Source organism: Nicotiana attenuata, unplaced genomic scaffold (genome assembly GCF_001879085.1).
Source record: "Nicotiana attenuata strain UT unplaced genomic scaffold, NIATTr2, whole genome shotgun sequence".
Lineage (NCBI taxonomy): Eukaryota > Viridiplantae > Streptophyta > Magnoliopsida > Solanales > Solanaceae > Nicotiana > Nicotiana attenuata.
In genome coordinates this window covers 258,602-280,472 of record NW_017671391.1, presented here as the reverse complement: position 1 = coordinate 280,472, position 21,871 = coordinate 258,602, and the positions used below count along the sequence as shown (strand labels likewise).

Genomic DNA, 21,871 nt, shown 5'->3' with positions numbered 1-21,871 from the left:
GCAAGTCCCGAGGTGGTACCCGACCTCAAGGACCTCCATCAGAAAGATATTAGGCTCCAAGAAGCCATTGGCATCATTGCAAGTCTCGAGGTGGTACCCAACCTCGAGGACCTCCACCAGAAAGAGGTTAGACTCCAAGAAGCCATTGGCATCATTGCAAGTCCCAAGGTGGTACCCGACCTCGAGGACCTCCACCAGAAAGATGTTAGACTCCAGGAAGCCATTGGCATCATTGTAAGTCCCAAGGTGCTACCCGACCTCGAGGACCTCCATAAAAAAGAAGTTAGGCTCCAAGAAGCCATTGACATCATTGCAAGTTCCGAGGTGGTACCCGATCTCGAGGACCTCCAAGAGAAAGATTGACTCCAGAAAGCCATCAATGTCATTACAAGTCCCGAGATGGTACCCGATCTCGAGGGCTTCTCTCAAGAGGAAAATAAGCGCTTAAACTCTACTCACATGGGTTATGCCTTGGGGTACCATCTGAACCCGGGTAAACCCTCACCCGGGATCTATCTACAACTCCTTAAAGCTATCTATACTAAGTTCAAAACAAGTTTCCAGGTAGCCCGGGTTTGAGCAAACCCCTACTCGGAAACTGCTCTCGAAAGCCTAAAGGCAGTCTCTATTCAACTCGAAGTTAGGATCCCGATGGCCCGAGTTTATCAGTCCAATCCAGGCTCGGTCCAAGGAACGGCAAAGGGTTCTGCGGGGAGCCGTGTTAATCAATCAAAAGTCAGAAGAAATACTTACACCCGGGCTCGATATATGCGCCAATCGATGGGGTCATGCATTCAAATTCTTCACAAACATAGATAAAGGGAAATATAGCATATATCAGAGGAAAATTAAGAAACATCTTTATATTAATAAACACTTGATTACAAAAGGCCCTCGAGGGGTCCTTACATAAGATTACAAAAGCCCACAAAGGGTCCTTACACAGAAACAAAGAAGCAAAAGAAAATACATACGACGAAAGCCAAGAGTCTAAGCTATCCCCAGAGGTATATTCTCGGCGGCGTTATGATCGACCGCCACCCCCTCGAGAATCGTATCTCCGGAGGCCTGATCTCGATCACCCCGCCAACAGCGTCTCAAAGGTTGAGGAAGGCAAAGGAGATAAAGTGCCACACCAGGCTGGAGTAGGGAGGTGAGCAACAGCGTATAGTCCGAACGCGCTCCCGAGCAGCGGTGTAGAGTCCAAACATCCTCCTAAACCAGAAGAAATTGGCCCCCCTGTCTCACCATCTCGAGCCAACAACAACAACAGTAATAGCAATAACAAAAACAACAACAAGTCGGTGTAATCTCGATCGGCAAGGGAAAGCCCTAGGAAAGGGCCGCGACATGACTGATGAGAACGCCGCCATGCGGCCCTAAGACAGCGGGGCTCAAACATGAAAAATAACAATGGATGGGGATAAAGAGAAGGGAAGGGCAAAAGACTAATCTGAGAACACTTGAATAAAGAAATGGCAGAATAGGTAAAGACCCCCCTAAACTTGACACTTTTTAATGAGTGTACACCTTAACTATACGTGATTTTAATTACCCCCCTATGCTTACTTTTTCGGATTTTATTACCCCCTAACCTGCCACATGGCAGTGGAAGTTGGTTCAAATGGCTGAGTGCGCGTGGGGTGGGGGAGTATATTTTTTGCCACATCAGTTGAATATTTCCCTTTCCCAATCCTAGAACCATCCCTAATGGTAATAATTTCCCCCAACGGTAACAACCCCCTTCTCACCCCTATTTATTGGCTTCTTTCTAAGTCTTCAGCATTTTCTTTATTCTCACAATCTTTNTTCGACCATTTCCGAGCACCTCATATCTTTTTCGGGGCGTCCGAAGATTCGATCATTTTTGTATGATTTCTCTTGCACTGCCCTTTCCAATGGGTTTCGAAGATAAAAATCCTTTATTGATTAGCCCATAAACTGATCTAGGTAAATCCATGAACTCCATTGGATTATTCCTTCTGACTAAGCATATGAACCATGAATTGTCCTAATAAGACAATTCAATCAATCCTTTGTTTTGAAAGAACTCTTCAAGGACCAAGCGATCCCTTTCCTTCATACTTCATATAAATAAATCTAAAACCCCAGAGTATATCTTTCCACGGATCGAAGGAAAAAAGACAGTTCGATCGAATATTTATTTTTAGATTCTTTTATCTGTTAGAAAAAGAGATAATCTACTATTTTTCCTTTTCTTTTCTAAAAGGAAAAATCGAAAAATTCAATAAAAATAAATAAGAGACTGGAAATGAAAGTCTCTTTCTCGGATCTATTCTTCATCACACTGTTGGAACAAAACAAAAATACCGGATGCAACGATATTGAAATATTTGGTACATGAAGCCACGATCTGATAGATATACATCGAAATCTACAATCTACTTAATATAATATAGATATATAATCTAGATCCAAACAGTAAAGAAATTCAAGTGGTCTTCTTGGAGGGTGATTTCCCCATAACCTTAGATCTTGTTTGTATTCCACCGGATTAGGACCTTGTCTTGATTCTAGCCATTGCAGCTTGGACTTGAAGTTGTCTTTGAGTCACAGCTTCCTTCCCTTTCCATTTCAAACCTTTAGAAGGCTTATATCCAATATCACCAGTAACATGGGTAGAATCAATTAAAGGGCCAGTATAAACCTTTCTGGATGTAGGCAAACCATGCTGATAACATTCAAACCAAAAGATACATTTCAAAGTTAGACAATAACATCATATAGTAGTTAGACAATAAAATGTAAGGACAAAAAAATACACTTACATTAATACTTGTAAAACCAGATTGTGCAACAAATACACCATGTCCTTGAAGCCTAGGCCTCTTGTAGTGGCTTCCTCCCCCCCCCCCTCCCCCCCCCCAGATTTTCCTTCAGTACTTGTAGATGTCTTACGTATAGATGCCTTACTTGTAGATGTATTGTCAGATTCCTTTCTGCCTCTCTTTTGTGAAGTTTTTGTTGTTGATTGTTGTGAGCAATCAGTAGTCTATTATATGAGAAAATGAAGTTTTTGTTGTTGATTGTTGTTCTCATAACCTTCATCAACTCCAACTTCACCTAAAAATCCATCAGGTTTTTCCTTCCTAAGTTTTCTCCTATTCTTTTGTCTATATTTCTTCAGATCTTTTTTAACAACCCTCAACTCTTCATGGACATCACTTCCATAATCAAATGACCTCTCAGATTCATCACCAGATGTTATTTCTTCTTCTTCTCCGGCTGGTTCTACTTGTTGAGAATCAGCAGCAATGTCTCTACATCATCAGCAGCAGCAGATTCTTCTTCCTCTGAAGAGGAAGTCCAATCTATAGGTTAATCCTCTTCTTGAGTGGTATTCAAAGAAGTAGGTAACCCTAGATCTGGATTTGCAGCAGTAGTATTTAAAGGAGGACCACATGGAACAAAAGATTCCCTATTGTCTTGTTGTGTGCTAGAAGATGCATTAAATGGCTCACCCACGTGGCTTATTTGGCTACCCTCTATAGCATCCACCTCCTCAAATTGTGAGTCAGAAGAGACAAAAATGTCTATTGTGTCCCCATTGTTTAATGACATAGCAAGGTCCATTAAATCCCTATTTTTGTTAATTCAACCAAACTACCACCCTTAGCGCTCATAATATAAGTTTTTTCCTAACTTTGTAATTCCAAAATCCTTAGCATAATCAGATAACTCTGGTATTGACAAGTGGTCACAGTCGACATTTGTCACATGTTCAACCCTACCCTCAACATATAGAGGTTATACCTTACTCACCAATATCCCACCAATTTTCCATCTTAGATTTACATACTTAGTATCCATGGGACCTTACACAGCAATAAGAAAAAGTAAAAAACAACTCTCAAGACAGATGTTTGTAAAATTATATACAGAAGATTACAAATAAACAGTAATCGGTAAAGACCCCCACAAATTAACAAATAACATAAAAGCCCTAATTTAACCCTAATCACCATGCTTGCAAAAATCACAATCAACATAAAAGATCTGATTTTACCCTAACAAAAAGAGGCACACATACCTTCAAACTCAGAGTGAAAACAGTAGAAATATTAGCGAGAATCAAAGATACCCAGTAGCTTTCAGCTCCTCCACAGTAGCTTTTAGCAGCACCTCAACGGAGAACCCTATCGACTCACAAAATCAAGCTCAAGAACGCACAATCGTCTTTGTCATTGATGATGGGAGTGAAGTGGTGAAGCCTAGTTTTTCTATGTTATCGACCAAATGAACGATTGTAAAAGGGATGGGTTAAATTTGAGGGATTAATTTTAATGGCGGGTCGAGTATTCTAATTGGATACCTGAATTATTCCAACGTGTACAAACACATCAGCAAGCATTTACATGTATACGGCGCGTGTATGCACGATAGAAAGGTTTACTAAGTTAGGGGGTAATAAAATCCGAAAAAATAAGCATAGGGGGGTAATTAAAATCACGTATAGTTAAAGTGTACACTCATTAAAAAGTGTCAAGTTTAGGGTTTTTTTTACCTATTCCCTTATAAAGAAATGGTTCCAGGAGGTTCCCTTTTATAGGGGATGGCAGCTTAACCGGCGGCCCCATTAATGTCTTTGAAAGACGTATCGGCAGGAGCAATCAACGCGTTTTTGAAAAATGGACCGACGACGATATTATTGTTTTGAAGAACAAGAATCGACAGTGTAGTGAATGACTCTGAAAAGATGAACCGACGTGACGCTCCAGTTGCCACTAAGGCTTATGTCATAAGTATGACATCACCAGTGTAACATTATCGCGGGAAATTCGGAAAGATGGTTATCAAGGTCGTTTCTAATCGTTCTACTCTTAGAAACACGGGACTATCTGTATACGGTAAAATCGGAAGGTCCAATTCCTCGCCATCGAGGCACCTCAGAAGATCATCTCGAAGACTCGAGGCTACAAGGCTACGGTCGAGTTTCCTCCCTCGAGGTTCGTCGATGCTCGACCTTGGGACAATGTCCCGGCTATGGTAGAAATGGGGAGTTCCCAAGGCACACAGCTAAGGCTGACAAAGCCTAGAGGTCTAGCCCTGACCCGTATCTGGGCAGTAGGTGGCTATACCTGCCACATATCTTTGTAATTAAAGCTTTTGTACTATATTGTGATTCCCCCCTCCTATATAAGGGGAATCCTTGTCATTATGTAGGGTACACCCTGTTGCTCCAGACTAAATATACTAGAACATTCTCTCTGCTCTCTAACACTTTCTCTTGGTCTCGTTATCTCATTTATTGCTAATATTTATTGTGTTCTATTCATTGTTCATCATTTATTGCTTATTATTGGCCATAAAGAGCCTTCGTTGATTTTATTATAACTGTTAGCCACTTTCCAACTGCCTTCGATAGCTCCCGGCCGAGCATCGGAATCGACCTCGAGGCCCCGAATCAACAAGCTTGAGGTCCCGATTGTTAACCTATCAGTTTGGTTATCACCTTATTCCTAACTTTTATCTCGTTTCTAAGTCTCACACGTAGCATCAACTGCTTAACAACCAACATAAAAATAGATCACGTATTTGTAGAGTCCCATAATCAAATTTAATTGTTAGTACCATTTTCACGGTAAACATTTTTATATTTTTGTGTTATTTGGAGCTTACGCCCCATATTAAGGAAAATGCCCCGCTCTTTAAAACACTGATACATTCCTGTAAAAGAAAAATTTACGCACGGTTCTTGTATATAATTTAGATAAAGAATAAATTTTGTTAAATGGAATACTGTTATTTATCGATATATTTTTAAGAAGTTTTTTTTTCTAGTTATTGATCCTAAATGAATTAGGTAAACTTAAAAAAAGATATGATAGCATAATATTAATTTAATCATCTTTTTCCTATAATAAATATTTCCTCTATTTTAATTTGTAAAGTACCTCTCTTGGGATGACTTGTGTATCAAGCCTCACGTCCACATCAGCTTCACGAGTCACGTCACTGAATTTGCACTTCAAGTATTCTATCTTGGTTTTGCTCAACTTGAAACCTTTAGATTCTAGGATCTGTCAGCATACCTCTTCGCGTTAACACCGCATTGTGTCTCGTCAATCAGTACAATATCATCCGCAAATAACATACGTCATGGCACCACTCCTTGAATGAGTCGCATCAATGCGTCCAATGCCAAGGCAGATAAAAATGGACTAAGGGTTATTCTCTGGTACAACCTCATCACGACTAGAAAGTGTTCCGAGTCTCCTCTTAATGTTCTTAATAGCCTCCAAACATCTCCACAAGACCTTCCTTAGAACTTTGTCGTATACTTTTTCTAAGTCAATGAACACCATATGCAAGTCCTTCTTCCTCTCTTTATATTGTTCCATTAATCTCCTTGCCAGGTGAATCACTTCTGTAGTCGAATGCCCCAACATGAATCCGAGCTGGTTCTCAAAAGTAGATACATTCCTCCTCACCCTCACTTTCACAATCCTCTCCCAAACTTTTATAGTATGGCTTAACAGTTTGATACCCCTATAGTTGTTGCATATTTGGATATCCCCTATTTTATACTCTATCTCCATTCTTTAGGCATCTTCTTCATCCTAAAAATAACATTAATATTTATGAAGTAGTGATCAAATTAACTATTTTCGATGTGAATTCAGACATAAATTCCTTTAAGTTATTTGAAACAAAAGGAGTAAAAGATATTAAAGTTGATAGGACCAAGAGAAAGCACGAAACACGTGGAAGAATAGTTGTGGAAAAGTATTAGGACAAACAAAAAACCTAGCAAAGTGATTCAAATAAACAAACAATTTTTCAATTTTCAACTTTTAATAATTGAAATCATAGGAGAATATGCTTTCATATTTCCTANAGCTTCCTATCATTTAAAAAAGAGAAGCATTCCCTATTAAAAAAAATTATGAAGTTGGACCAGAGACGAAGACCTCTAATTAATCCATTTACCACAACTCGTTAATGTTACTTATTTAATTATCTTGTTAGCAACAAGATCATGTCTCAATCATGTTTACTTGGTCCAAAATAATATTTGAACTTTACCTTCCTGACGAGAAATTTCGAGTTCGAACTTAAAAATGAATTTGTTTTATTACAGAACACTTTATCCTTCAAAATGAATTTTGTCCCATGTCAAACTCAAATTAATCGCACCACAAAGCAAATATTGGAAAAATAATAATACAATAAATTTCTAAAATCACGAAAAAAATACTCCAAATCCCAAACAACAACAGACACCTGTAACATGCAACTGTTGTTTATTAGTATTATATTAAAAGCTGTCCCATTCTCTTTTCTCAGTTATTGCTCTCTTCTTAGCCCACCTTTTTCTCAAGAAAAGCAAAAGCTTTCCCAAAGATAATATTTTTCCATCATACTGCAAGTTTTTGAAAGTCCTTTCTTCTTTCTTAGGAAAATATTTTGTGGGTATTTAATTGTGATTAAGATAAAGAAAAATGTTTGGGAGGGAGTGTTGCAGCTGGGATAGTGTATCTGATTACTACAATGTTGAACCACAGCGTTTTCATTTGCCTTCACCCCTTCCACAATGGCCTCAAGGTATGTTTTTAAGTTTCTGTTTTTCGTTTTTAAAAAAATAAAATTCTTATTGTTTTTATTATTTTCCAGTTGTCCTATTATCTTTAACAGAAGCTCTGTGTTTCAGTCAGTTCTCAGTTACATTGACTCTCTCTCTCTCTCTCTTCAGTTCTATGATTGACTTTGGCTGGGGCTAAGAATGAAAAATTGATCTTCTTCTGTATATATAAAATTCACATTTTTATGTGCAAGAATCTATGAAAAGTGAATAATTCAGCATTTATGTGGAAAGGAAAATTTTGAATTTTTATTTTATGAAGAATTAACCTAAATAGCCTTCGCCCAACTGCTTAAACTAAAAGTAGCCGATCAATGTATAATATCAGTCCATGTATAGTATGTGTATAATTAGTGTATAGTCTATGTATATTGGTTAGAAAAAGTATATAGTGAATCGAGTGGGCTATTTGTGTAAAGGTCCCATTTTTAATCTGGATAATTTTTTTTCTGGTGGAGTGCTGAAAGTCCTTTTGTTTCTATTTGTGTTTTGATTTTTGGGTTGAGGATGAAGATCCTATTAGTTAAATGATGTGCCATTTTAATATATGCTGCAATGGGCAAAACGAAAATAGAAATAGTAAATTGTAGAGTTGTCACGTTAAAAATTGTTTGTATAAAGCATTTCCAAAACAATAGAGACAAGGGGCCTAAAAAGCTATGTTGCTCCGATACTCCAAAAATACCGCCGAGTGTGTGTTGGATCGACACGCGTGTGACGGCATTTTTGAAGGATCCGAGCAATATAGCTAACAACAAACACTTGACAGTAAAAATTCTGCTATAGTTTCTCAGTTTTTCTAATGGAGATATTGTCCTTGTAGGTAAAGGATTTGCTACAGGAAAAATATGCCTAGGTGAAATTGAAGCTGTTCAAATCACCAAGTTTAAGAAAATTTGGGGTTGTAATCCATTATTTGGAAAATCAAAATCAATCTCATTCTATAAGCCAGATGAAATACCACAAGGATTTTCAATTCTTGGCCATTACTGTCAGCCTGATGGTGAGAACATAACAGGTTATGTTCTTGCTGTCAAAGATTTATCTGCTGATCAGAAGCAAAAAATTTCATTTCGAGATTCGACTTCCAAGCTTCCTGCTCTTAAAAAGCCATTGAACTACACTTTAGTATATAGCGCGAAATCCCTTTATAATGAAGTTGGTTACATTTGGCTTCCTAATGCACCAGTTGGTTATAAACCGATGGGCTTTGTGGCTACTGTTGAGGCTAATGAACCGAATCTTGAAGAAGTTAGATGTGTCCACGCTGATCTTACAGAAAGTTGTGAGGCTTGTGAAGTTGTTTTTAGTTCAAATTCTCTTTTTGGAAAGAACCAATTTCAAGTTTGGAAAACAAGACCCTGCGCGAGGGGCATGTTGTGTAAAGGGGTTTCGGTTGGGACTTTCTTCTGCAGTACAAGTTTCACTAAAGGAAATGAACTCAACATTGCATGTTTGAAAAATCTCGACTCGTCTCTAAAGGCAATGCCCAATCTTGAGCAGGTCCATGCACTTATTAAGCACTATGGACCAACTGTTTACTTCCATCCTGATGAAATTTATTTGCCCTCGTCCGTTCAATGGTTCTTCAAAAATGGAGCCCTTCTATTTAAAGATGGGAAGGACAATGGTATAGCGATCGACTCTAAAGGCTCAAACTTGCCAGCAGGTGGACAAAATGATGGTAAATATTGGCTTGATTTGCCAAATAAAGATGTTGAAAATAGACACACTGTCAAATGTGGTAATATTGAGACAGCTGAGCTCTATGTGCATGTTAAACCGGCTGAAGGAGGAACGTTTACTGATATTGCAATGTGGGTTTTTTGCCCCTTTAATGGACCAGCTACCCTTAAAATAAGTTTGTTGAGTCTAGCCATGAATAGAGTAGGCGAGCACGTTGGTGATTGGGAGCATTACACTCTTCGTATTAGCAACTTTTCGGGGGAGCTCTGGTGTGTCTATTTCAGTGAGCATAGTGGTGGTGAATGGGTTAATGCTCGTGATTTGGAGTTCATCAATGGGAACAAGTCAATTGTATATGCATCAAGAAATGGACACGCGAGTTTCCCACATCCTGGCTGTTACCTTCAAGGCAATACAAAGATTGGTATCGGAGTGAGGAATGATTGTGCAAGAAGCAAATACTACGTCGACTCTAGCAGTAAGTATCAAATTATCGCTGCTGAGTATCTCGGAGAAGGAATTGTTGCAGAGCCGCCTTGGTTACAGTACATGAGGGAATGGGGTCCAACGATCGAATACAAATCGGGATATGAAGTTGACAAGATAATCAACCACCTTCCTTCTTTTTTTAGAATTTCGGTGGAGAGTCTTATTGAGTTATTTCCAACTGAACTTTATGGTGAAGCAGGGCCAACAGGACCAAAAGAGAAGAATAACTGGTTTGGGGATGAAAGATGGTAGGCAAAGGCGAATCCAGGATCTAAAATCAATAGGTTCAAAGCAAGTACGGTCTTATTATATGTACACATTTTAATTTTTTTAGCATATATATACATGCTTCGAGCCAAAAACAATAGGTTCAGTTGAACTCTCGGGTTTAGCACTACTAAAGTTAAGGGTTCAAATGAAGAACCATTTTTTGGCAGTTATATTTAAGTCCAAGCCAGTATGGTTGACATTGGTTGATGATCAAGTCCAAGTGTAACAGCAGTTATAAATGTATATGGTTCCTGTATTAGTTTGTTGGTTGTATTATGTGCAAAAACCAAGAGATTTTAGAAGGCAAAGTGGGGGAAAAGCAGGAAGGCTTGAAACTGTGAGAGAAAATGTAAAATTAGACTGTTATTGCTCTTTGTGTGAAATTAAAACTCTTGAAACCCTTTATGTCCAATAGATATTTTCAAGCTTTTATAGCTTGTTTGGATGGTTGTTACCTATTGTATTGTATTATATTGTATCGTTATTTTATTTTGATTATTGCTTAAATTTTATTGTATCGTATCGTTAAATTCGTCGTTACGTAATAATGAAAAGTGTCACTTTATGTAATGACCGATTTGGTGTAGTCGCGTCATTACCTTATTTTTTCCTATCATCTTTCCTTTCCTTATTATTAAATAATCCTATTTTATTCTCTACCCTATCTTTTTATGTAATAATTCTACCTTATACCTTTCTTTTTCTTTGTAATTACAAGTTTTTCTACATATTTGCGGGTGCATGAAACGACGACAAACAGTATAATCTATCTAAATATTGTATATATTAAAACGATACAGTACAATACAATGCAACGCAATACAATATAATTCGATATATTATGAAATGATACATAACAACCATCCAAATAAGCTGTTAGAAAAACCTTTTAAGCGCTTCTAAGAACATTATAATGTCTCAAAACCTTCTCATTCAATGTGATAGATACATCTTCTTCCTTGAAATTACATGCTAATATGTTCAATGCACTACACCAAAAATCAAAGAATTTACTATTAACAGACTTTGTAATATACTGCTGAACAGAGTTTAAATTGTATCCCTTTCTTCTGCATCAAATTTGTAACATACTCCGTAAGAACTAGTGAAAATAGCACGGGCTAACCAGTTTTCGGTAATCGAAAATTAGTTAGCATTTACAAAGTCATTGAATGCTGAAATAGGGAAAGTTCCAGCATAATATGCGGGATTATAGAGCTCTTGCGTATAAACTTCCAAGATATTGTTTTGGAACTCTAACACAAGGAAAGTTCCAGCATAATATGTTGGATTATAAAGCTCCTGCATATAAACTTTCCGCATATTATGTTGAAATTCCAGCACATTCTGCGGGAAGCTCATATGTAAAAAATTCGAATTCCTGCATATTATGCTAGAATATTTCCGGATTTTAAAGGGTGTTTTTGTTCATATTTTATCTTTACTTGAAAAAGTGGCCAAAATTTCAATTACTTTTAAAATTGTCACTATTTATCAATTACCAATTATAAATCTGGCTATTTTTTATTTTTACCCTAAGAACTCAAGATTCATGTCTTCTTGAAATTGTTGATTTGAGGCTCTTCTTGAAATTGTTGATTTGAGACTGCTATCCAAAAGTAGCAATTTGTCTTTCATAACCAGCAAGTGTATCGGTGAAATCAGCATATCCATAGGACATAACTAATGCTTCAACAGTCATTGGCCAAAGGACTAATCACATTAGCCATTCCAGATTTACAATCATTAGTTATTTCGGTTTTTTATTACTCCCTCCTGTCCACAATAAGTGATCAATTTATTTTGGACACGCACATTAAGGAAATACTAAATTCTAGACAAAAATACTTAGTGTGACTAAATTACCCTTAATTAAATGTTGCAGCATAATTTAATATGAGGAGTAAAAGACTTTTTAAAAATAAGTACATAATTTTGGAAAAACACATTGAATATTTTCTTGATTAATGCTTCCAACAGTCGTTGGCCAAAGGACTAATCACATTAGCCATTCCATATTTACTGTTATTAGTTATTTCGATTTTCTATTAGTGGCTTTAACGGTAACGCCTCAATTCTAATTACTGGTCCCAATAACATAATGAGAAAAGCCCACTCTTGCCTACTCTTCCACTTTGATTGTGCATTTGATAACATTCTTCATGTGGCAAACCACTACCATCTAGTAGAGTTTTGTACATGTTAGATTATCGAAGGGTACAAAGTACATAAAAATCTTGAACTATTATTTTAATGTGTTACTACTAGTATTAAAGTAAAATGACTACAAAATTGTGGGAATTAGCTCAATGATTAAAAACCTTTGTCCTCTCTTCTCATTAGTTACTATATATATCCCAAAAAAGAATGACATAACTAGTACTATTCAAGGGCCATATACTTACATAAGCAAACCTACAAAGTCTGCTAATACTTTCTTATTGGCTTCATTATGATTAATTGTCTCGTCTTGAATAATTTTTTTTGTTTTGCTTTCGACATACTCTCGATGGAGGAAGATTTTATATCAACAAGTAAAGAAAAAAAGGAAATTATTTGATACTTACTACTGATATTAATTCAAATTGTGTCCGGTGTGTTGGAAGAAAAATAATTATACTAATTCAGCATACTTAAAATTGTCTCGGTATAATATTCTCACAAAGTTGAAATTTTAAAGAACTATTGTTTATTGAATTTATCTTTTACGGAATCAATCGTCCGATCAATAAATACATAAATACATACCGCGAAAGAAGAGAGGTATCATTTTTTTGTTAACATTAATACTAGTAATCCAAATAGCGTCTTTCTTACTTAAAAAGGAAGTTCGTCCTTAAAGGAAAATAAGGTAATATAGGTGCCTAAATATTCATTCGAATTGATATGAATTTCAGTAATAGACATATAGATAAAAGATTATTTGCGCAATTTCATTTTCTCCATTCACAATGGTTCACATTCAAATATTATATAACAACAGTATAAAGTCAACATACACACATTTTGACTATGCCATTGGATAGTTATATACTAAGTAACTCTATTTACCGAGGGAAGTTACATAATTTATCTCTACTAAATTTCGAATCTTAAGCTCTAATAGTCTTCATTTAGTTTTTCACCATTAGGTCATACTTTTGGATTAGACGAGCGCCTCTCTTACCTAAAAAGTAATTAGACGCGCGTCTTTCTTACCTAAAAAAGAAGTTCGTCCTTGATGAAAAAAGAGATAATATTGATGTCTAAATATTAATCCGAATTGATATGAATCTCAATAACGGACATATACATTAGAGATTAAAGAAATCACATTTTTTTTCATTCACAACGGTTCTAATTTAAAAAAATTTATAATTATATTATACAGGTCAGCTTACACACATATTAACTATTTCACAGCATACTTGCATACTAAGTAACTATACAATAAGGCAAAGCTACGTAATTTCTTAGCTCAACCTTAGTGTTCATTGGTTTTTATTTCGTTTCATCTACCATACTTTTAGACTATTTTCAAATAATTTAATGCTAAAATTCTACAATTTATAATATTTATGTCCAAAAATTCACATAAAAAAATAAAATAAAATTGTTGTCATTGTTGACCCTTGTCCGCCTACCTTGTCACTTTATTTGGACAGAGTCATTATCATCATCCCCTTACTATTTATAGTACATCAATTCCAAAACCAGTAAATATCAAATTCAAGAAAACACCATTCTTTTCTGATTTCTCCAAGTCCAACAAATTTCTCCCGTCACCCACAAACTCCTTCTACTTCTTCTCCTCCCCAACCACCAACACCCTTTACTGTTACAACAATGGCGGCAGTTCCTATTGAGGAAAGTGTGGATATAGCAAGAAAGTGTTGGATCAAATTCAAGAAAGAGTCAATTCTTGCACTTTACACTCCATTTATTGTTTGTTTAGCTTCTGGGACTTTAAAGCTTGAAACATTCCAGCATTACATTGCTCAAGATTCTTACTTCCTCAAAGCCTTTGCTAAAGCGTCAGTTTCTTTACTTTACTTCCATTTTTAGAAATTTTTTTTTACTCCCAATTCGTTTTTATCATTTTATGTACTTAAGTTGCAATTCTACTTGAATCAAAAGGGTGAAAAGAGATATAGTTGCAATTCTACTTGAATCAAAAGGGTGAAAAGAGATATACATTTCTTGGAATGTTCGTTAAAGTTTCTTTTCTTGAATAGAGCGGGTAGTTTTCTTGTTCTTGTTTCTACCTGTAATTTTTGTGTAGGGATAATGTTTCAAGAAATGGTGTATTTGATTTTGTAATTTTTGTAGTTTATTTTGTTTGCTGCTTATTTATGACATACTAATAGAGTGGAATGGAATTATTTAGTATCAGAATGAAATGGACTTAATAATAGGGGGATTAATGTAGAGGATTTAATTTGGGATTGAGATATAATTAATTTATGTGGTTTAATGAATATGCAAGAAAATAATTAATTTATGTTATGCGATCCTTTTTTTTTTTTTTTTGCTGAGCTTGGTATGGTTACTTATGGGGGAAGATTATTGGTTAGTGGAAGATTTTCTACTATTAATACTACTTGTATACGGGTGTTTTTTTGCCATTTATTAATAAAGTTATATTACTTTATCAAAAAAAAAAAATGGTTTGTGGGGTCTCTCTTAGAAAATCTTGAAAATCTATCATTGGAAAAGATGTCTTTATCTTTCTTATCACAAGATGATGCAGGATTTTTTGGGGTCTAGTTGGTTTTAATACTTTGTATTGGTAGTGATAAATGTAGGAATGAGGACAAATGATTGAGATTTTTGGTAGGGAATAAGTTTGTTTTTACCATGAGTTTTGGTAGTTACATGTGTATTAGTTGTTTTATACATTTACTCCAAAATGAAAGTGTCTTGCAGGTATGAAGCTGCAGAAGAGTGTACTGACGATGATGATGCAAAGGTCGGCATTAATGAATTGCGGAAGAATGTCATCGAAGAACTCAAAATGCATGATACGGTTATTCAAGTGAGATATAATTAAAACTTTTGTTCTTTCTCTTGGTCATGTTTCATTCTAGTTTCTCATCACACTTGTTTGTAATTGGGACTACTGTGCATTGGTTGCCTGCTGCTTATTTTAACATATTAGGGTGACTTTTAGTTTCTATAGGTACTTTCGTTAGAGTTATAATTATTGAATGTATCTAACTCTCTGGTGGATTTTGAAAAAATAGTTGACTCTGTATAGCAGGTGGTTTTTCGACGGTTCTCATCTTTGATCAAAATAATTGTAATACTGTTTTTCTTGTGGGAGTATACTGGTGCAGCAAACTTGTCATCTTTATAAGACTTGGAATTGAGTCGTTTAACTAAAACCTCTGTCTGAATTACACCCACAAAGGAATGTGGAATCCTTTTTGGAGTTTAATCAAGTCTATCCAATTTGATGATGGAACAAAAAGGAAAAAAGTTATTTAAAACATGGGCTTTTGTTGAAATAGCTAGCTGTAGACAAAGCGGACCTTTGCCTTCTTTTTTTAATCTAGAAAAGGCTTATTGGCAAAGGAATGCCATAGAAGTGAGTGCATTCTTAACTTTCAAATGGGCTATATATCTAGAGACTATCAGGAATCTAATGCCAGTGAGAAGTTTGATGTAAATATATTTTTAGATTTCAGCCTATAATGTTCCTAACATAAGTTATTATCAGCAGTTTTGATCTTGTCTGTTACAAATTTATGTTGATGCATCCCGTCTCTTCTGGCTCTAGCTTTGTTACCATGTTAAGAAAAATAAACTTTGGACCTAACTCAAAATCCTGATGTTGAGTTACCCAATGTTGAGGCCCCATTTTATGTAGTCCAGCTCAAATGTCTAGGTCTAGGCGTGCAAGGAGTTGTTAAGAGGTCCACGTTGGTTGTGGGGGATGCTTCCTGTCTTGTATCGCTATGTTCAGTCTTAAGTCTATGGGCTCCAAAAGACAAGGTTAAACAAGGTCAAGAATGGGTAGAGGACTGAATTGTAATGAGTAGACAAACCATTGTGGTTTTCCTGTGGGGATATCTCAAAGATTGAATTGGTAGAAGATCGCCCCCCTCCTTTTTGGGACGGCAATCTAATGAAGGCAAGTGAGGAAGATGTTAAATGAATGGACCAACTTCTCAAAAAACATGCTATCGTTATGCAAATATCTTCACTGTGTTCTATTCTGTAAATCCTCTGGATAATTCAAAATTCTACTCCAACACCATCTTCAGATGATCTCTGTGGACTCTCAATAGCTGTTTACTTTTTGTGTCTATAGCACATCTGAAGGGCCACTCATCTAGTTATACTTTGATTTCCCATTTAAGGAGATAGTTGTCATTTGCAACTACTGTGATGATTGTTATCTTATGATTACAACTCAAGTGCTATATGCCTATATATCAAAGTATTTCCAAGTTATCTTTATATTTCCTGTAATCTCTCGTGAGCAAATAAATTATGTCATAAATCACTATTAGGAGTGGGGCTTTGATCTGGCCAAGCAGTCTACGGCCAACCCTGCAACAGTCAAGTACACAGATTTCTTATTGGCTACAGCCTCGGGAAAGATTGAAGGAGTAAAAGCTGCTAAACTTGCTACTCCATTTGAGAGAACTAAGTTGGCAGCTTATATCCTTGGCGCTATGATTCCTTGCATGAGGCTTTGTGCCTACCTTGGTAAAGAGATGCACGTGTTTCTTGAGAGCGAAGCAACTCATCCTTACCAGAAGTGGATCGACAGTTATGCTTCTGAAGGTTTCCAGGTTCGTGGCTGTTTGTTCCTTGCTCATGAATTCAGCTTTTGTAAGATAAACACAATGTGATATACTCACTTACTTTGTGAATTTAGGGACTGACTCTGCAAAATGAGGAATTGTTGGACAAACTAAGTGTCTCTTTGACAGGCGAAGAGCTTGACGTAATTGAGAAGCTTTATCAACAAGCAATGAAACTTGAATTGGGCTTCTTCTTAGCGCAGCCAATTGATCAGAAATCCGTCATCCCTCTGTCAAGAGAGCACAGTCCTGCTGAACACCGGCTTGTGATATTTTTCAATTTTGATTTGACATGCGCGGTTGTTGATTCTTCAGCGATCTTGGCAGAACTTGCAATTATGTCGGCACCAAAATCTGGTGAAAATCAACCAGAGAATCAACTTGTTCGAATGTTGTCAGCAGATCTGAGAAGTACATGGGAACATCTCTCTAAGCAGTATACCGAAGAATATGAGCAATGCATAGAGACAATGTTGCTTACTGAAAAAGGTACACTTTATTCATAATCTTTTGCTGTTGTTTGTCAGTGTAACTGAAATGAATTTAGATTTCTGAGAAATTTATTCCTTCTTCACAGCTGAAAATTTTGATTACGAAAGGCTGCATAAAGCGCTTGAGCAACTTTCAGATTTTGAGAAAAGAGCTAATTTGAGGGTGACTGAATCTGGAGTACTGAAAGGTATGAATCTTGAAGACATAAAGCGAGCCGGGGAGCGGTTGATTCTCCAAGATGGTTGTAACAACTTTTTCCAGAGCATAACACAAAATGAACAGTTGAATGCAGACATTCATGTCCTCTCCTATTGTTGGTGCGGTGACCTTATGAGGTCTGCCTTCTCATCAGGTATTTCCTTGCTGATAAGAACTTTGAATAATGGATTTAGTCGGAAAATATGGCCATTGATTATGTTTTGGTTTACAAACTGAGTCTTTTGTTGAGATATCACCATTTATATGATGTGTACTCCTCTTTTGTCTTTCTGAAAACTTGTCTTTTCGTAGCTGCTAATGTGCGGTGGGTCCTCTTTCAGTTTTCAAATTAATGGTAGTAATACTTTTCTTGCCTTGTGTTGAACAGGGGGTTTGGATGTTCTGAATGTGCATGCAAATGAGCTTATATTTGAAGAAAATCTATCCACTGGTGAAATTGTTAAGGAAGTTGAGTCCCCCATCGACAAAGTTCAAGCCTTCAGTAAAATATTAAATAGCTGCAGCAATGACAAAAAGAATCTGACAGTTTACGTCGGGGATTCCGTGGGCGACTTGCTTTGCTTGCTGCAAGCAGATATTGGGATTGTGCTCAGTCCAAGCTTAAATCTGAGTAAAGTGGGGAATCATTTTGGTGTTTCTTTTATTCCGCTGTTTCCTGGCATCATTGAGAAACAGAAGGTTTTTGCTGCGGGAAACTCATCTTGTTGGACGGAGCCCTCTAGCGTTCTCTATACCGTTTCTAGCTGGGCCGAGATTCATGCCTTCATATTGGGGTCGTAGAACGTTCTTTCAACTTGCAGATATGCCGTGTTAATTAGGACGTAGAGAAATTCATATATAGTAAAATCATACATACAGCTTGGTGGCAAGTTTTATTGCAGTCCACAGGTAAAGGTCTGTTCTTTCTTCAGAAATGTAAATCTGATTCTTTTGGCTGGAGATTCTACGCAAGTAATGCTCTGGTGAATATGGTCAACTGTAGGATGTTAAATGGAAATTATCCTTTTTTTCCCAAGAATTTTATATTTTCTTGGTGAATGGTTCTTTTCAGAAAGGAGTAACATGAAATTGTTCTGTGTTACAACAATATTATTCAAGTGTTATATACATATGATTGTTACAGATTCTTGCTGTTCAACTTTTAGCTTGAATTGCATGTTCAATAATGCAGCAGCTTTTAGCTTATTTTTGGTTCTGCAGCTATTGGAAGCAAGTACTATAGTATAAGACATTCTATATTCAGCATCTGGTTATTGTCTTTCCATTTTCATATTGTTTACATATGAGCTTAACTTCTATACACTTAAGGGCAGCCCGGTGCTCTAAGCTCCGGCCTCCCGCTATGCGCGGGATTCGGGGAAGGGCCAGACCACAAGAGTCTATTGTACTCGGCCTTACCCTGCATTTTTGTAAGAGACTATTTCCACATCTTGAACCCGTGGCCTCCTAATCACATGACATCAACTTTACCAGTTACGCCAAGGCTCTCCTTCTATACACGAACAGTAAAAAATGTTTTTTACACAATCTGGTCGCCCAAAAATATTTACATTTTGATTGTCTATAAAAAGTGGGAATAGAAACCTGGAAAGTAAGACATGTTACTTGTTACGACAGGTTAAAGTAGAGTGATCATGTAAATTTCAAAACATTAAATCAGTTACATATATATTTTGCTGTCAAGATTTTATGGCGCTGAAAACTTTCTTCTCCCCTCTAATGTCATTGCTGCTATCTCTCTTTTTCTCTTTGTCTATCTGTAGAGTTTATGCAACAAAATTGCCATGGAATTGTAGTAAGCCAAGTTACATCTTCCATAGGTTTCAGTTCAGGGACTGATGGCACAATTTCACAAAGTTGTGCATAATACATAAGGGATTTTTTTGGTAAAAATTAATATAACTACTTTTCAATCACGAACTAGTTAGAATCGAGTATATGAATCTTCTTTATGCATTTAGTCCTATTCAATCACACAAAAGATTTATCATAATCAGTTATATTTATTTTGGTTTTTAACTTACAGCCACCTTTCTCTTTAATTCTAAGTTCAAAACCGATCCGAAATCAAAAACCGAACCAAAACCGAAGCTTAATGGCTTATTGGTATCGGGTTAACAGTTTAACGGACGGGGAACGGATTGAAATTTTTTTATTAACGGCTTATCGGTTTGGGGGCGAATTATTCAATTTTCTTAACGCCTAATTCCTAAATAATCAAAAAGACAGAAACGTGTTCTGTTTTGGGATTTAATGTGTTCTGTTTAGAGGAGGTGTTAGTGTGTTCCTAGGCTAGATAAGAAATCTTCTTTCTAAGTTCTCACAACTTAACAGACATGTGTAATGTCATGGGCGGCTTTCCAGCCATGCCCCATGACCCCTTGGGCGCGCCCCGTGGCGTCCTAGCGAACCTCCCAATGCCTAGCGCCACGGACGGCCCCGTGGTCTTGGCCGCGCCAAGTGACAAGCGCGCAGGTGCCTCTGTCGCCCCACCGATATCCCTCGCGAGCGCCAAGCCGCAGGCAGAAGCTAACAGCGCCGCGCGCGCAGACCGTGATGCCAAAGACACTGCTGCTGACAACGGACATGCTGCTGCCTTATAGAAGACTAAGTCATTTTCATTGTAAATATAGAGTAGTTTTATTTCATGTACTTCCATTATGTTTCTCTAGCTTAATTAAGTCTACTCCTGTAACTTTGGATTATTTTTTTTAAGTACTATTAGGGGGGATCAAGCAATCAAAACTTTCTAGCAAGCAAGCAATTCTCTGTACTGGTGTCTCTCCCCCTCGACACCGCGTTGCTTTTCTGTAATAGCTTTCATTAATGCAATCAAGCTTTCTTTCATTCTGAATTCTCATTTCTGTTCTCTCAATTGCTCTTGATATTGGTTTTCCCGTACGGCACTGACAATCTCGTCTAGCGTACGGAGGGGACCTCAGTTGGCGGACAGCAACTGCACTGACATCAGTTGCCTAGCCGTACGTCGCCCTTCCAAGGAATCTCAGGAAGGCGTCGCGTATCAGTAATTTTGATTTCTGAATGTGTAATTTCGATTTCTGAATTTGTATGCTGAAATTTCTGAATGTGTGATATAGATTGAATTAGGCCAATAAGCCGCCCGATAACCACCCGATAAGAGCTAAACCGATACCAATCCGCCCGTTATCCTATCGGGTGGCTAGCGGATTAATATATTTAAAAGCCGATAACCGATAAACTAAACCGTTAAGAATAAATAACCGCTCAATCCGTCCGATAAGCAGCCCTTTTTATGAAGCTTACAAAGTGGTAGTTAAGACAAGAGAAACCAGCAAATCATATGAATATTATACTTTTTGGAGAACTGCATGAAATTCATTTCTATTATTACTGCTATAATATATAATATACATAGAGAATATAGCAAAATAGGGTATATAAAAATGTGTCAACTAGTCACGAAATGATACATGGCATCGTCAAAGGACTTAAATTAGATAATTAACAGTATAAAGATATTTTACATGATCAATGTAGTTTAACCTTTTTTAGGTCGGCAATTACTTCCTATGTTTCAATTTATATGATTTTTTTTTAATTTGTTTAAAAAAGAATGATATATTTTTATATTTGAGAACTCTTTAATATTTAACTACTCATTTTATCCTTAATAAATAACATAGTCTTATAGTCATAGAAATATCATAGCATGTCTAATTCTAAGACCACAAATTCTAAGGGTACATTTGGTCAAAGGCTTTTCGTTCTTAAACAACGCGTTAAGTCAAAATACTGTTATATAACATGAAATAAAAGGAATAATACCTATCAGAAAAATTTATTTATAAATACATTATAATTAACATAATTATGGGTAATTTTATTTTTACCATCAGTGCTTAAAATTATTTTCAACGAGAAAAATCTTCAGCCGCCATGCCCACTTAGTTAACCAATTGAAAAGCTATACTCATCTCCCTCCTAGAAAAAAGATGTAGGGTTAAACACACTTATTTTCATATGAATTTGAACGCTATTTATATTCAGAAGACAAAGATTATATATATATATATATATATATATATATATGAAAGACCTTAATTAGGCATGATTAATGTTTACCTGTTGATTGTAGGAATCAAAAAAAATAAAAACTTTTGATGGAAAATAATAATATGGTGGGGAGTGGCCACTTTATGTCTAATTCTATAAAGGTCTAAATCAAGCAATTTCTTTTCAACTACTCCCCCTCCTCCCTAATCTTTTTTGCAATACACAGTTAATCCTTGTAGGTAGAAACCTTAGTAATTAAACTTGAAATAGCTAATGGACTGCTAAA

At 36.4% G+C, this 21,871-nt stretch overlaps 2 protein-coding genes across 2 annotated transcripts; both read left to right on the top strand.

Moving 5' to 3' along the window:
- Positions 1-7,293: 7,293 nt before the first annotated feature.
- Positions 7,294-10,540, top strand: LOC109208001. The gene is made up of 2 exons (XM_019371002.1): positions 7,294-7,566; positions 8,427-10,540. The coding sequence occupies exons 1-2, from the start codon at positions 7,464-7,466 to the stop codon at positions 10,028-10,030; spliced, it is 1,707 nt and encodes a 568-aa protein (XP_019226547.1). The 5' UTR covers positions 7,294-7,463; the 3' UTR covers positions 10,031-10,540.
- Positions 10,541-13,739: 3,199 nt separating this feature from the next.
- LOC109208000 (probable aminopyrimidine aminohydrolase, mitochondrial) lies at positions 13,740-18,672 on the top strand. The gene is made up of 6 exons (XM_019371001.1): positions 13,740-14,061; positions 14,954-15,062; positions 16,543-16,827; positions 16,914-17,328; positions 17,417-17,683; positions 17,918-18,672. Exons 1-6 carry the CDS (start codon positions 13,874-13,876, stop codon positions 18,328-18,330), a joined length of 1,677 nt encoding a protein of 558 aa, XP_019226546.1. The 5' UTR covers positions 13,740-13,873; the 3' UTR covers positions 18,331-18,672.
- Positions 18,673-21,871: the final 3,199 nt, after the last annotated feature.

Bases quoted from the DNA above. Each gene is read 5' to 3' on its own strand.
- LOC109208001 (XM_019371002.1), top strand. From the start codon at position 7,464: ATGTTTGGGAGGGAGTGTTGCAGCTGGGATAGTGTATCTGATTACTAC. The intron at 7,567-8,426 runs GTATGTTTTTAA...TTGTCCTTGTAG, and splicing joins CCTTCCACAATGGCCTCAAG to GTAAAGGATTTGCTACAGGA.
- LOC109208000 (XM_019371001.1), top strand. From the start codon at position 13,874: ATGGCGGCAGTTCCTATTGAGGAAAGTGTGGATATAGCAAGAAAGTGT. The intron at 14,062-14,953 runs GTCAGTTTCTTT...AGTGTCTTGCAG, and splicing joins CTCAAAGCCTTTGCTAAAGC to GTATGAAGCTGCAGAAGAGT. The intron at 16,828-16,913 runs GTTCGTGGCTGT...TTGTGAATTTAG, and splicing joins ATGCTTCTGAAGGTTTCCAG to GGACTGACTCTGCAAAATGA.